Below are 16,708 nucleotides of genomic sequence, written 5' to 3'. Positions count from 1 at the left end.
ATTTATTGGCGGCCATTTTGTTTAAGCTTCCTCTTCGTCTAACTGTGCTACCTGCTGTGCAGGTGTGCGTGTGTGTGTGTGTGTGTGTGTGTGTGTGTGTGTGCATGGTTGTATGTGTGCGTATTTCGTCCTAATTTGTCCTCGTTCGAATTGTGACGGAAATTGGTTTCGTTTTTTATTTCTTCTTGCGCTTGACTGTTGCCCCCGCTCACTCGCTCTCTCTCTCTCACTCTCTCTCTCCCTCTCTCTCTGCTGCATTGTACACTTCTACATTTCATTTCCCGCTCAATGCTTTTGCCATAATGGCCAATTACAGTGACAACAACAACCACAGCTGTGACAACTGTTTCCAGTTCCAGTTGTTGTTGTTTTTGTTGTTGTTGTTGTCCTTATTATTATTATTATTATTATTGTTGTCATTGTCGTACGGCCTGTGTTCTTGTTGTTGTTGCGTTTTGTGTTTTGCAATATGTCGCAAATTTCACTTCCGCTTTTAACAAATGCTACCTGTCTCACTCCCACTCTCTCTCTCTCTCTCTCTCTCTCTCTCTCTGTCTCTCTCTCTCGCTCTCTCCTTCTTGAATTTCTTTTGCTTTTCATATTGATAGCACAGCATGAAAAATCAGAGGCAAAAGCAAACGAAAGAAAATAAAATACGATCTAAATTTGTGCAAAAAGGAAATGTAACATGAGTGTGTGCGTGTGTGTGTGTGCGTGTGTGTGTGCTAGTATGTGTATGTGTATTATTTGAAGTTGACAAATTTCTATTTAGAGCACATGGCAGATGGGCAGCTGCCACGCCCACGCCCACGCCCAAGCGTCGGCCCACTTAAAGTGCGTGCGCCAAGTGCTGCATGAATATTCATTCGAATAATTGAATGTATTCATTTGGAATTGACAGCCAGCAAATGAATGCGCATCTGCGTTTATTAGCCGCGATTATTCAGCACGCTAACTGATTACGTCAACATTTCGTTTGCGGTCAATTGGACGAATCCGCTCGAAAGTCAATCGGAAATATAGAAAAACATTTGATTGGTTTCCTATTTTTTTTTTTTTTTAGTTTATTCAATAGTTTTTCTATTTTCCACTGAAGCGAGTAGCCATGAGAGAAGCTCAATAGGTTATCTGAGTTTATTGTGATGCCGAATCATTAAATGGTTTGCAGGCAATAGGAATTCCATTAGAAGTCTACATCGCTTAACACAATGCTTCTCACTTCTTTACACTTCTTTACTTTGCTTATGCTCCAACTTATCGTAGCGCTACTCGCATCTCACTTTCTTTGTCTAGCTCCATTATGTTCAATGCCAAGAAGGCTTCTCGCTTCTTTTCAGTTTATCTATAGTTTTATCTCTTTGTTTATATTCAAACTTATCTTAATGCAGCCCTCTTCTCACTTTCTCAGCTTGGCTCTATTATGTCCTTTGCAAAATGCTTCTCGCTTCTGTTCAGGTTATGTTGCTACCGCCTCTACTTTTGTTTTCATTCGAACTTATCACATTACTGTTTGCTTCTCACTTCATTGTAAGACTTTGCTTAAATTCCAATTTCTCACAGTACTACAAGCTTCTCATTTCTTTGCTTGATACAAAATGCTTCTCGCTTCTTCTAAGTTTACCTTTTGCATCTCTTTTTATGTATTATTATTTCTATATGCTCCTCGTTTCTTTTCAACTTATCCTCTGCTCTTCTTTCTTATTACTCTCTTTCCAACTTATTACTCATCTTGAATCTTACTTCTTCAAGCTTCCTATTTTGCTTCTCCCTACATTCACTGCTTTACCTTACTCTTAGTGCCCTTTTCAAAATGTTTCTCTCTTCTCCAAAGCTCATCTAGTGCTTCTTTCTTTACCTATGTGAGCTCTCCATATTAATGCAGTCTAAGTATGCTTCTTGCTTTATCAGCTCATGGCCTATCTTAGACTTGGCTTCTTCTAATTGTCCTCCCTATGTATTCCTTACTTTACCTCTATGTATGCTTCTCTCATCAATTGTTAGCTCTATCATTTACTCCCTCTAGTTGTTCCATTCCACATTAAGCTCCGTCGTGCTTCACTTTTCTTTTCTCCATTCACTTAACTCTATTTAGCTATAATTCAGTGGCTGTACTCACCTTGATCGGCCACATTGATGACACCGTCCTGGGCCACCGCGATGGCCGAGATGGCCTGGAAGCGGGCGTTCGAGGAGAGCAGCGTCTCGGCGTTGCTCAGGGTGCCGTCGTCGTTTAGGGTGGCGCCCAGGCCCAGATTGGAGCCGGCGCCGCCAGCTGTTGTCTTGGCGCCCAGCAGCACTGTTGTGGTTGTGGTGGGGCCGGTGGACATTAGGCTGCCGCCGGCCACAATGCCGGCAAGTGTGCCCGAGTTGCTGCCGGAGATGCTGCCGCCGGGGCAGACGCAGACGCCGCTGCTGTTCAGTACGCCAGCGCCGCTGCCGCTGCCGCTGCTGCCGGCGCTGCCAGCGGCAGAGCTGCCATTATTTCCGTTTCCGCCAGCTGGTGTCGTCGGCGTCGTGCCGCCATTATTGCGTGTCGGATTCACGGTCGTTGAGTAGGCGCCTCCACTGGCCACGCCCAGTCCGGCGGCCGCCGAGCCATTGCTGCCATTTCCAATTGCACAGTCGCAGGTCTGAGTGCTGTGGCAAAAACCAAAGAGGAAGAGATGCCAAGAGCATTGCGAGAGCGTTAGTAATGTAACAGGAAATGCTTAGACCCTTAAGCCAGCCACCCACACCAGCCACACCACCCACACCACCCACACAGAACCGTCGTCCATTCACCCAACCGCCGTTATCTGTGGCGCAGGCATCGTTTACATGTCGCTGCCACGCCCCCCCGCAGCCGACACACAGCTCAGGGTGGTGCTGCTCAGGGTGGTGCTGAGGCGCTTTGTAACCCGACGCGTATTTATGATGACATTGTTTGTTCGATAAACATTTTAAAGTAAAGTGCAGACAACGCAAACCTGACCCAATGCCTCGCTCCAACCCCCCTCCCCCTGCCCCCTGCTACTCCCTTGAGCTTCTGTCGTGCTCGCTTATCGCGCTCCGGCCACGCCCACTTGAAATGGCTGGCGGGTGGCTGGCTGGCTGGCGGGCTGCTTCGTGTGCAGTAGCTACTAAATAAAAAGGTTGATTTATAGTTTCTGTCGTTGGCTCCGGCCGCCGTTTGCGGTGTCTGCTAATTACTTTTGCCACGTCTGCCCCGGCCACGCCCACTTTTCAAAAAGAATGGGGCGACAGCGCCAGCAGCAGCTGTACAATAGCTGAACCCTTTAATATGCCAGGCAGTTGAGCTCAGACCCTCGATCAGGTCTGTCCATCAAAGCGAGCGTCGCAATGGAATTCTATTAGATTAAATAAACTGCCAGCTGCATAAAGTTGCACACACTTGCGTATGTGTGTGCGGGTGTGAGTGTGTGAGTGTGTGTGTATGTGTGTGAAATATGCTATATTTATGGCAGACACCCAACCTTCTGCCTGTGCCGGGGCACCTAGTACGTGGCTCTGGGCAGCCGCAAACTAAACAGCGAAACAAATTAATTAGTTTACTTTGTTCCATGTTGTGCGGTTCTGAGCGAGATAGAGCGAGAGAGACAGAGAGAGAGAGAGAGAGAGAGAGGGGAATAGAAAGAGAGAGCGAGAGTTTGAAAAATATTCCCAAACAGATTTCAGTTGGGATCTTTCATCTATATCAATTTTTTTTAGTTATCTCTCTCTATTTTCCTCTCTCTCTCTCTCTTTCCTACCTTCTCTATTATCTATCTCTCTTATAGATCATAGTTACAGTGCTTTAATAGACAATCACTTCTCAGGTTCATCAGTTCCAGGTGGCTCTTTGTTCTATCAATTTGAATTTCACTCGTTTTACAGCACTGTTTTTACTCTTATGCAACACTGTTTTCAAGCTTTTTACAGCTATTTTCTTCCATTATAAACCTATGGTCCTATTAATGCAACTAATGCTGATTTCTCTTTCATTACGAACTGTTAACCAACACTGTTGCAATACAACTAATGCTGATTTCTCTTTCATTACGAACTGTTAACCAACACTGTTCTATGGGTAAAAGCTTAATGACACACTAGACATTCTTTATAAGGTTTCTCAAGTACTATGCACCATTTGGCTGATGTTTCTGCATACTCTTGCACACGTTATGCAACACTTAAAACACATTTTTTCTGCTATAAAATCATCTCTCTAATTTCCGAACGTCTTACAGCACTGACTGCTCTCTATTGCTGCCACTTGCAGTTTGCATTTTGTTGCTCATTACTTTTCAGGCACTTTGCAACACTATTCAAATAGAAATCATTTCATTTTCCAAGGCTGCTGCTTTCCACTTGCCAGCTCAATTCAATTCGATTCGATTCGATTCGATTCAATGCGTTGGCCAACACTGCACGTGGCACAAAATGCAAATATGCTCGTTGGCTGTGCGACACACTAGCACACTAATACACTCACACACATGCACACACACACACATGCCTAGCAATTCCCAAATGCCAAAATTCCAATTAATTTTTTGGTCACTGTTTTTGATGCTTTAAAGAAGATTTAATCAAGTCAAATAAAGTAAACTCTGCAGCATCAACTATCGATTGGCCTCGAATGAGCACACACACACACACACACACACACACACATGCGCATGCATGTGTGCATACATGTTGTGCATATAAACTGTAGCACTAGCCTAGCTGCATTGACATTTATTGGCCGAGTTTTGGTTGCACTTGCAGCAAATTTTATGCAAGTGCAGCTGAAAAATATGTATACCCTGTTTGTGATATAAATGGCTAGAGGGCATGTGCAGCTATTCGGTGTGCTTGTCATAGGCAATAGATTTATGGAGCTGCTAACAGTTGAAGGTTTAATCGACAAGTCAGTCTAGAGGAATTTGGAATTGGTTTAGCTCTTCGGGTTCAATTCCGTAAGATTCTTCCGGCACTACTACTTTATATTCAATGTATTTCAGCTACTCTAGTTACATGGGTTTCTCTCTCATTTCATCGATATATATCGTTGATATATACCCAGTCTGGACTGGGTATCTTTCATTCATCGACCCACACTCTACAGGGCATCCGTCAGTCGCACCGTCCACGCTCCCCAGCCTGTCTGTTTTTATTTATGCCCCTCTAGAGATATCGCTTTTTGGCAGAATGCAAATGGCCAAAAAGCGTTCGAACCGTCAGATAATTGGGTCAAATATGCGCATAAACAAGTTGCGAGTCCCCAATGGACGGCAGCATCGAACGGGTCGAGCGGAGCGCCGGTTGTACGGGGTGTGCGGGTGACGGGCGTGCTGTTGGCTCACTCTGCATTGATTACTCACCCGGTGCCCTCCTGTTTGCCAGCAAAGTAACGCATATTTCCGGCGGTGTCGACGACGCGTATCGAGTTGATGCGCCTCGAGTCGCTGTCCGCTATGTAGAGATCGCCGAAGGGTGAGAAGGCCATGGCCAGGACGGTGCCGAGGACATTGTCCGTGGCCGTCTTGTTGACGCGATTGTCCGGCCCGTTGTTGCTGCAGTGCAACGGCGTGCCAGCCACCACGCGTATCTTCATGTCCGACGTGAGACGCAGCACGAGCCGATCGTCGATGAAGTGCAGCGAGCCGTCGAGCGGACTAAGTGCCAGGCCTGTGGGCCATTGCAGCTGGGCCTGGTTGGCCATCAGGGTGCCCGAGCAGGGCGCCGGACTCCAGTGATTGTGATGGCCGTGATGGCCGATGAGCGTGTGAATGACGCCCTTGGGATCGACGGCGCGTATGTTGGTGCCGTCGGCGATGTACATGGTGCGATCGGCGGCAATGGCCAGGCCCTTGGGATGGGAGAGGCGCGCCTGCAGGGCGGGGCCGCCGTCGCCGCAGTTGCCCTCGTCGCCGGGAATGCAGCGCTGGCCGCTGCCCACGACGGGCTCACTGTTGATGCTGGGATCCTTGACCTTCTCGAGCCGCAGCAGGCGCAGTATCTGATGCCGTTCCGGATCCGAAATGTACAGGTGTCCGTCGGCCGGCGATACGGCCAAATAGTACTGATACGAGACTTGGGTAGCGCTCAGCTGGAGTATGGTGAAGACCTTGCCGTCGGGCGTGATGCGACGCACCAGATTGAAGTCGCCCACGTAGAGACTGCCGTCGGGTCCCGTGGCCAGGGCGATCGGTGTCAGGAGCTTGGCGTCCTTGGCCACGCCGTTGCAGTAGTCCGGACAGTTGAGCGGACGCTGCAGACCCGTGCCCATGACGACCTTGACCGTGCGCGGATACTCCTTCATGTGGAGCGTGGAGCCGTCGCCCTTCTGCAGTATGCCCTCATGGAAGTTGTAATGATGGTGAATGTCCAGGCCCCAGCCACCGATATCGGAGATGTCCACATCGTAGCCCTGCAGCTTCGCGGTCTGCGTTATCCAAACCGGAGTCAGGCACGTGCTGTGCTGATAGCCCACGGAGATGCGGGCGATGGTCACGCCGTAGACCTTCTGCCGGTAGACGTTGCGCTTGTTCCAGGCAAACGTGTGAATCAGGTTCGGATCGGCCTCGTAGGTCTTCACGTGCAGTGCGCCCTCGATCTCCACGCCCACATGCACATGGGTCAGCGTCTTGGGTATCATCTCCGAGGTCAGCCGCATGCGCACAATGCTCAAATAGCCAGAGGCTTGCGACGATTGGTATGTGAGATGCAGGTCGGAGCCGGGTATTTGAATCGACTCCTGGACAATCTGTGAAAGGAAAAGTTGCAAAATTCATAATTTGATTAGTGTTGGTAAGCGAGCAAAGCTGAATGCTAAGACATTGGATATAGTAAAGTCTGAGTAGAGAGAGTAGATGGGATAGCCAATAAATGGAGAGTATATATAGGAGACAAGTTATTTTAGTGTTGGAAAGTGACAGAGCCTTATGAGAGATATTAGAAAAAGTCTTAGATTAGGGTATGGCAGAAGATGAACAAAAGTAAAAATGTGAGACTATAAGGAAAAAGTTGGAATACCCTAGTGGGTTAGAGTTGGAAAGTGAACAAAATTGATTGAGTGAGAAGATGAGTGAAATCCATAAATGAGAAGGAGAGATTCAGATGGAGATAGAGAGAGAGAGAGAGAGAGAGAGAGAGAGAGAGAGGGGAAAAGAGATATAGAGAGAGAAAATGACACTAAAGTGCAGTGTTGAGCAATGCGTTAAGCTGCAGGGAGCTTGTAAAATTGACTGCAAAATGCAGGCAATCAAGAATTATTGTCAGAGCGTAGAGAACGAAAGGCCGAAGAGGTTGCTCAAAGCGAAACGAGAATGGAGGCAATCAGGGCCCGGCTGGGCGGGCCTTTGAGAGCACTATAATTGTCGCTGCCTCTAAGTGAGTTAGTTATTAGCCTTGCGGTCAGGTCGCTGGCTAGCTGGCTAGCTGCTTGGAGCGCAGCTGGAGCACAAGGCATAATGCAGCAATTAAACGTAATGCTCAGCTCTCTCAGTCACTTTCCCTCTCTCTCTCTCTGTCCCTTTCATCCTCTCTGCTTGTGCTTGGCTTGTTGCAAAGTTATAATGTCATTAAGGCGAACTTTAAATTAATTAAAACTACGCAGCGTCCAGCTGTTGCCCGCTGCACGGCCCGCTAATTAGGAGTGGCATTAGAGAGGATGAGCTCAGCCCAGAGGTAAGGTGCTAAGGGGCCAAGGGACTGTTCAGCTCACCTGGGTCTCGGCAAAGATGACGCGCTTGCCGGGCATCGCGCCCACGCCGTTTGGCATCCAAGTGCTAATCAGCTGCGGCTTCAGCTTCTCGTGATCGTGGTCCATGCACACTTTGCTTGCATCGTTCGCCTCGTCCGCCGTGTGATAGTGTATGGAGTTGAGGAACGTCAGCGCCGGATTCAATGGAGCCACTCTGTGGTAAGAAAACAATCGAATTGGCATTGATTGAAAGTCCATATATAACCATATATAAACCGGATTTGTATATGAAGTCATCGCTCCTGATCACTTACTTGATATTGCGGCTGGTCGTCTCATCGTCGTCGCTCAGCTGCATCTGGACGGGGGGCAGCACCACGATGCGATTCCAGGGCACAAAGACGGTGCGCGTCAGTGGACGGAATGGCGAACGTTGGAATTGTAAGGTGACAGCGCCGCCGCCATTAACCAAAACGTCAAACCTGCAAGAGAATGGGAGAGAGAGGGAGAGAGAGAGAGAGAGTGAGTGAGAGCAAGAATAAAACATGTGCAACAGCAAATTTTACGGCACAAAACATGCAAATTAATATTTTAATAAAGTTTTGGGATGCGTTTGACGCACGAGTAGACAACAGCCCACAATATTCAGGGCCTACCACCCACACCCCCCACAGTACACACCCAGCTCTGAGCAGCGCCCCGCTGAGCAGATAATACCTCAATTGTTTGTCGAAATTGAAAAACTTTAGGATTTTTGTTGGGGCAACAACAACAGCAACAACAACAGCAGATGGCAGCGACAACAATTGCTAGAGCATAAGTTAAGACCTCAGTCAGCTGTGGCCCAACCCTTAAGCCACGCCCAGCTCAGCCCACTCATAGAGACGCCCGCTTTTAGCCGCATTAAATATAATGATGGCGATTGCGTTCGGGCCGCCTTCTCATTATTGCGAGTATTTTTCGCATTGGCGTACGAAAAGTTGCAAAAACTTCGACCAGGCAATAGCTACGAGGTGAAGAAGAAGCAGCAGCAGCAGCAGCAGCAGCAGCGCGGCAGTGTTGGAAAACAAAGGCCAGCAACAACAAGGCGTGGCCAGTGGCGCAGAAAGCTTAAGAAATGGCAAAACTTTTGCTTTGGAAATATTTAATTAATGTGATTTTTAATTGTGTTTGTATGAAGCAGCAGCAGCAGCTGCCAAAAGAGACAGCAAATCAGAGTGAGAGGGAGAGAGAGAGAGAGAGAAACACGAACAGATTTGTGGCAAAGTCTAGGCTATATCCATTACAGCCGTGCCCACTCTAACAATAGCATATGTTATACGGCAACAGAAAAAACGAAATAATTAAAATTAAATGGCAACTAACAAAAAAAGAAGAAAAAACGAGCGAGAATAATTACATTAAATTTCACAATAAACAAAGGCAAAAGCCACATTTGAAAACAATTCGATAAATAAGCAAAAAACAAATGAAATAAACCGATATACGACTCAACGATACCCTGTGAGCATGTGGCAATATGTTACATTTATACACATTTAATTTGTATCGTGATGCTGCCATTGTGATCATTCTCTCCTCTAATTTGTCACATCTAAAAGGGCGGCCATATTGCAAATGGCAATCTACTGAAGAATGCCGTCTTCAACTCACATTCTATTCGCTCATTGCCCAGCCTATCGAATGACACATATAGCCATCTCGCTCACTCGTAGAGTTTCTAGTCGCAGCCTCTGCATCCAATGGCCACTCATTGCAAGCGCGTTCAACGAGTCATGAGCAGCTATCTCGCTCTCTCGCTCAGCAACAGCGCCGACTATGTTCGGCAACAGCTATGTTTGTCTCGCTCTTTTGCACTATCTTTCGGAAAGACAATGAGAGGCAAGCAAACTGATTCGTATAAGAATTCTGATACTCCAACTAGACAAGCGATTGCAATCTAATTGGAATCAATTGGGAAACTTGTGAAACAGACTCGAGCTCAGTTTAGCTCAGTTTTTTGTGTTCATTTTGTATTAATTAAATATGTTAAATATAAATAAATAATTTTAAAATATTTAGAAAGTCCCTATTATATATACAATTTAATATTTACAAGCATGTAAAATTATATTAAAAGGAAAACAAATAATAATAATAATAATATGCCCCATTTTCGGCAATCAGTTGCTGCTAAAGGGTATGGCATTAAATATTTGTTACAATTTTTGCTAATTTAATTTAATTGTTGTCACGCTTAAAAAGAGTTACAATTGCCGTTATTGTTATGACAATTGTTGCTGCTGCCTTTTGTTGTTGTTGTTGCTGGTGGAGCTGCTGCTGGTGCTGCTGGTGGTGTTGGTGTTCGGGCATTCATACTCGCGACGCACACAAATGCAATTTACAACTTTTATAATATGTGGCTAAAAATGCCAACAATAATCCCCTGCAGCACAATATAATGACTTTTATTACCTTTATTACTGCTCGGGCAGACAACAACAACAATAGCAATAACAACAGCAACAGCAACAATAGCAATAACAACAACAATCAACAATGCATGTCAAAGGACGACAGCAACAATGGCAAACCAGCAACAGGACAGCAAATGAAGCAAAGCAACAAAAAATGAGAGTCCAAAAAAAAAAAAAACACGAAAAACAGCTCACTTTTGAGTATAGCAAACGGGTGTAATCAACAGCAGAATACACGCTCACATATATGCCTGTTTACCATGCCTCAAAAGGGCATATTAGTTGGAGCATCTATGATATATGTTTGTATATCTCTCACAGAGATCTTCTATTGCTGGTCTCAATGTAGCATGCAAAGGAAATACCCAAAGCCAATCAACTCTATTTTCGTAATGTGAACGAGCATAAACAGCAAAAAACATACAAATTAAACATATTCAAGGAAAGCAAGAACAAGAAAAAACAACGACAAGCGAACAAGCCAAAAGAACAGCGAGAAACGAGTAAAATATCTATGCGCTGAAGATGACACGACTGAAGCAATACCCTGGAAAACAGCTGCACAAGTAAGAAACAAAGTGAAAAGCCAAAGAGAAGTTGAATATCAAAGTAAGAAACAAAGACAGGCGAAAGCGTAGAGCTGAGAGAAGTGAGAAGCGCCTGGGAGCAAAACAAGAGAGTCGCGAGAGACGTTAGAAAGAGACAGAGTGAAAATGTCGATGTGAGGAGCAAAAGCAAAAATATCAAATAGCGAATACAAATCGAAAACGATCGCTCTCTCTCTCATTCTCTCTCTCTCTCCCTCCCTCTCTCTCTGTCTCTCTCTCTCTCTCTCTCTCTCTCTCTCTCTCGCTCTCTCTCTCTCTCTCTCTCTCTCTCTCTCTCTCTCTTTCACTCTCTTTCTCTCTCTGAATATATGAAGAATATGTAATAGTCAGAAAATATCAGTAAGCCCACTCTCATGGGGAGTGCCCGACTAGCAGATACCTCGAAGTCCCCATTGAGCTGTGGATACAAATTTGCATCATTATCGATACGGAAAGGGCACGAGTTATCGATAACAGCTTAGCTTATCGTAGCTTTGTGGGCTCTGCCACGCCTTTTGCTGCCCCTTACATATATTTTCCTTAAGCGCATATGCCCTGCATGCATACCCATGTTCAATGTTCAGGTTCGGGGCATAAAAATGGAGCACAGCATGCTGTGTGTGTGTTTGGCAAGCTTAATAAGAGCATAAAATTGAAATAAACATTATAAATACAAAGCCATAAAAGCAAACTCGCGCGAACATTAAGAGTAACAGCTATAACAACAACAACAACAACAACAACAACAGAAAAAGGAGAAGGAAAAAAAACAGCGAGCGAGCATTAACAACAAGCAACAGTGGCGCCGAAAAGTATGTGTTACATATGTAAGTAGGTAACGCACATATGTGTGTGTGTGTGTGTGTGTGTGAGTGTTGCTTGTTAAGTTGCTAAGCCAAAGGAGAAAAGAAGAAGAAAAGCTGCAAAACATCGCTCGGAGCAGAGCTGGCAGGAGAAGCACCGTATGTATGCGCACACAGTGAGCAACAAAACTATACGCATAATTCATACTAATAAGCTGCACGACAAATTGAAAGATATTCTGAAGAAAATACTAAAATTCCTTTGAACCAACTGAAAGCTCTGAGAGGGTATTTGGGTGCACTGGTAGAGTCAATGAGGCATAGAAGGAGGGTATGTATGTATGTGTATGCGTTTTCCTAAAAGTTTCTCTCTTTTCCCATACTATAGTTAATTCTATGTATTCCAAATTGCAGTATATTCTAGGTATATGCATAAATATTATTGGAAAAACATATGTATTATATTTCGTCTCGTTTAAGTTTCTCTCTTTTCCATACTATAGTTTCTACCAGGAATCATTTCTCATTTCATATACTATATTTCGAATCCTATAAGGTTCTGCCTTTTCGATAATGTTGCTTATTCTAGGAAGCATTTGTTATTTCATTGAAATTATTCCCATTAAAAAGCATATGTATTATATCTCGATTCCCATAGGCTTCTCGCTCCTGAACATATAAGCATTTGAGTTTATTCTAGGAATCATTTTACACTCTATGTCATTTGAGTAAATAGATATTACAACTGAATTCCCATCGGTTTCTCGCTTCTCTTCATAGCTCATGCTAGAAATAATTAAACTTCTTTTAGACTACTTAGAATGTCAATTGAATAAGAGGAATATATGATTGCGAATATATTTAAATATTGTAAGCTTCCTTCCCTTACTTCCCTGACTTATTTTAAAAATAAGTTTCGTTCTTCATATGATTTGAGCAAATGCTAGACTTTAAAATGATCTAACTTATCTATAATGTGAGAAGATCCGTAGATTAATAAGTTTCTACAAGTCTCTCCATTTTTGGCATTTCCGTTTCGTTCTTCATTTGATTTGGGCAAACACAAAACATATTTTCAGCCGCATTATGCGATAAGCGAAGCAAAGCCTATCCAATAGGTCTAAGCTTCTCTCTCTCTCTCTGCACATGTTTTACTCCAATTGAATGGTTGCTCATCTCTGGCACTCTTTTGTTTGTTTTTCATTTCTTATCTGGCTTTGTGTTACATTTCCTTCGATATATCATTCAATCCTTTTATTTTCTTCGCTTCTCTCTCTCTCTCTCTTTCTCTGTGTTTTCTTGGCTTTGCCTTGTCGTCTAGCAGCAAATGAGGTCAACTGCTTGCACTTCCAGTAAATAGTATTTAACATGGTCACCCTGTGCGCACACCCTGTGCTCTGCGCTGGGCGACTTACTTTGAGATGATTGCAACGAGTAACTAAAACTCGGACTCAATGGGAATCCAAATGGGAAACATTTAGTTTATTGCATGCAAGTGTGCAATATTTTCATAGCACACTGTGTGCTCCTGCTGCCGACTCCTGCTGCCGGCTGCTTTGAAGGCCGGCACATTTAATTTTATAGAGCACGGTATGCGTGTATGTGTATGTGTGTGTGTGTGTGTGTGTGTGCATGGCCATCATATGCGGACTATATAGAGCTAAAAATAATGTGAACATAAACAGGAATTATTGCCAGCTAAAAATAAGAATGTAGCAACAAGAAGACGATGCCCAAGCAGGAGCCCGAGCGACTTTAAAATCCTTCAAAGGCAGCCCAAGCGCGAGCAAGAAGAAAACGAAGGAGGGGAGAGAGGGAGCAAGAGGGTGAGAGCGCGCGAGAGGGCACTGAACAAGATAGATAAACAACAACAAAGTAGCCATAATAAAAATAAATAAAAACTGAAGAATTTATGTCCTCCACCAAATCAGAGCTCTAAGAAGCTGACAACGAAGGACACAGCGCAGAGCGCACAGGACTCGCAACACGGGACTCGGGACAACAGAAATCAGAGCATGTTTGTGATTTTCCGTGTGTATTCCCTATATATATACATATATATGTTTATATATGTATGTATAAGTATATGTATGAAATAAACTTTTTTCTTTGTTTTGTTCTGCTGGCTTCACAGTTGGGCGCTTGCTTTATAATTGTTTACGTTGTTGTTGTCGTTGTTGTTGTTGCCTCTTGCTGATTGCAAAATGGGACGACGACGGCAGCCGGGCGGGTGGCCAGGCAAATGTGAAAAATGGTCAGCGCCAGCGGCATTTAACGGCCACTGGGCTAATGAGAAATTATGGCACAGTAGGTAAAAATGTAATCGCACGCTCGCACACACCACCACACCAGCCATTCACATAAGTATGCAACACTTTTGCCAGTCGAACAATGCGACTACAACTGCCGACAACAGTCTCTGTCTCCCTCTCTCTCTCTCTCTGTCTGTCTCTGTGTGCGCGTGTGTAGAAGTAAACACAAATAATCATCAGACAGTTAGTTTGGCTCTCTGTCTATCTGGCTGTTGCACAGATTTTATTTGTGTGACATACCCTGTAGTCAGGCCAGCACTTAGGTAAGGGGTATACTCAAAGCAGCCATAGGCATGCCTGGAAAATGATTCAGGGATAACTTGACTTTTCCAGTTCATATAATTTTAACTCTTTCTAAGCTGTCTACTCTTATCTTTGAAATTCTCTGATGAATTTTATCCAAGTCTTCATTTTCTTAGGGATTTCTACTCAACTTTTCGTCTAGCTCATGTTGCTCTCTGGTAATTCTCTAAGTAATTTTCTTTATATTCCACATTTCTCCCATTTATCTGTGCCTCTTCCTCTCTGCTCTTACTTTCTCTTTTATTCGTCTTTCATGACTTTAGCTTTTCACACACTTTTCTTTCATATTCTCTCTTCTCCAGTGTTTTCTTTATAGGCTCTCATGAAACTCAGCCTAGATAAGGGAGCAGAGAAGAGAGTATCACGGCGCTTCTTTCATCTGCCATCTCTTCTTCCGGCACTCGACATCCTCGAATGTCTTTTACGCACTAGCTTACAGGGCATCTGCTAGTCTAGCCTTCTCAACAATTTCAGGAATTTGTTGTTGCTGGACATAATAAAATCAGCAGCGCAACGTCAGGCAAAGCGGGTGCGAAATGTTTATTTAAATTGGCCAGCAAAGACACCCACATACACACACACACACACACGCACACACTGCACACACGCACACCGATGTTGGGTAAAAGAAAATGTCAACACAACAACAATAACATTTTGGGTTGATTTTGTTGTGCTGGCAACAGCGGAAATCCTTTTTACCAAAAACAACTGCAAAAATATTTATATTAGATATATTGGATTGGCGAAAGTCCCGCTCCAGCCCCCTCACCCACACACATAAACACACACACTCGCTCTCTCTCTCTCTCTCTCTCTCTCTTTCTTTCTCTCGTTCTATGTTTAACTCTATCTCTTACTATATATCTCTAGCCCCAAGCCTCATCTCTGGCGCAGCTTTTCCATTTTCCATTTTCTATTTCTATTTTCATTTTATATTTTCATTTTCGCTTTTTGGTGTGTCTCTGTATGTGTGTGTGTGCTTTGATTTAAATTTCATTCAAGCAAATGCCAAATGCGAATGACGCTCAAATACTGCTGACAAAACTTATATACATATAGATATATATATATATAAATACTATCTATATACATATATATTCTAGATAAATTCTTGTCTGGCTTCGTGTCTGGCACGCTGATTGGAATGCCATAAGCAAAAACTGCAAATATTTCCATGTCTTTATGATTTTTAAATGCTTCCTCACATTAGTTCTATTTGATGGCAACAGCAATAAGTCCGAAGTTGAAGCAAACTCGGGATATCGTTTCCACTTCATATTCATATTTAATCAGCTGCCTTCGATGGCTTAAGCTGGCCACGAGTCAAGGAGTCAATTCACTGAGCTACCTATCGCAGAGTATTGCTCCTCTTTAGCTAATGGTGGTAAGTGTATATTGATCGAGTTGATTCGAATAAGCCCAGGCATGTGTTACAAAATGAGCTTGCTTTAGCTGCCTTTGATTATTGTTGTCATTGAGAATGATATCGGTATATATCGATCTTCTTTTTCTATGTATACATTATGTTCTTTCTTGTGTAGTCTCTAGCTTCTCTGTTTTCCATTTTCTCTATTCTTCAATCCAGCATTTGCTCTGTCATCTACTATCTTATATCTTCTGTGTGTCATCTTCCATCCTCCTTCTTCCCTCTTCCATCTTCTATCTTCTATCTCTCATCTTCAATCTTCCATCTTCCATCTTTCGTCTTCCATCTTCCATTTTCCATCTTCCTTCTTCCATCCTCCTTCTTCCCTCTTCCATCTTTTATCTTCCATCTCCTATCCCCCATCTTCCATCTTCCATCTTCTATCTTCTATCTTCTATCTTCTATCTCCCATCTTCCATCTTCCATCTTTCATCTTCCATCTTCCATCTTCCATCTTCCATCTTCCATCTTCCATCTTCCATCTTCCATCTTCCATCTTCAATCTTCAATCTTCCATCTTCCATCTTTCATCTTTCATCTTTCATCTTTCATCTACCATCTTCCATCTTCCATCTTCAATCTTCCATCTTCCATCTTCCATCTTTCATCTTTCATCTTTCATCTTTCATCTTTCATCTTCCATCTTCCATCTTCAATCTTCAATCCTCTATCTTCTATCCTCTTCCATCTTCAATCCTCCATCTTCCACCTCCAATCTCCCATCTTCCATCTTCTATATTCTATATTATCTTCAATCCTCTATCTTCTATCCTCTTAGTTCTTCCACTTTCTATCTTCCATCTTCAATATCCCATCTTCCACTTCCCATTCCTCATCTTCTTTCTATAACCACTTTACCGATTTCCCTGCACTTCCACTTCCACCCCATTAGTCAGCACAAATTGCACTTTATTTATTTAGATTTTGATTTTTCGAATTTATCTCATGCTGTTTCAAGTTCGTTTGAAAATGTGACTTGGTCAGCTGTTAATAAAGACTTTTTTGTTTGTCTTTTGGGTTTGAGTTTGCGTCACGTATCCCACAAGTTGACAAAGCGCGCTTAAATAAGTTTTAGCTGCTGCTTAGACGGAGCCGAAGGACACAAACCGCAGATGCCGTTGCTCTTTCTATGCCAGTCTCTAGCCAGTC

General features: G+C 43.7%; 1 protein-coding gene across 5 annotated transcripts in view; it reads right to left on the bottom strand.

The window, feature by feature from the left end:
- The window catches only part of Ten-a (Teneurin-a transmembrane protein), a 212,728-nt gene that overhangs the window by 11,652 nt on the left and 184,368 nt on the right, over positions 1-16,708 (bottom strand). For all 5 annotated transcript variants that reach the window (XM_089263254.1, XM_089263256.1, XM_089263255.1 and 2 more), the window contains 4 exons: positions 7,984-8,151; positions 7,691-7,883; positions 5,346-6,730; positions 2,117-2,637 (listed from right to left, as the gene is read on the bottom strand). In XM_089263254.1, coding sequence (XP_089119380.1) covers positions 2,117-2,637; positions 5,346-6,730; positions 7,691-7,883; positions 7,984-8,151 — 2,267 coding nt within the window. The remainder of the gene's footprint in view (positions 1-2,116; positions 2,638-5,345; positions 6,731-7,690; positions 7,884-7,983; positions 8,152-16,708) is intronic.

Source organism: Drosophila navojoa, chromosome X (assembly GCF_054131105.1).
Source record: "Drosophila navojoa isolate 15081-1374.11 chromosome X, UAZ_NAV_1.0, whole genome shotgun sequence".
In the NCBI taxonomy this organism is placed as follows: domain Eukaryota; kingdom Metazoa; phylum Arthropoda; class Insecta; order Diptera; family Drosophilidae; genus Drosophila; species Drosophila navojoa.
Note: the sequence above shows the minus strand (reverse complement) of the source record. Positions and strands in the feature narration are given on the sequence as shown.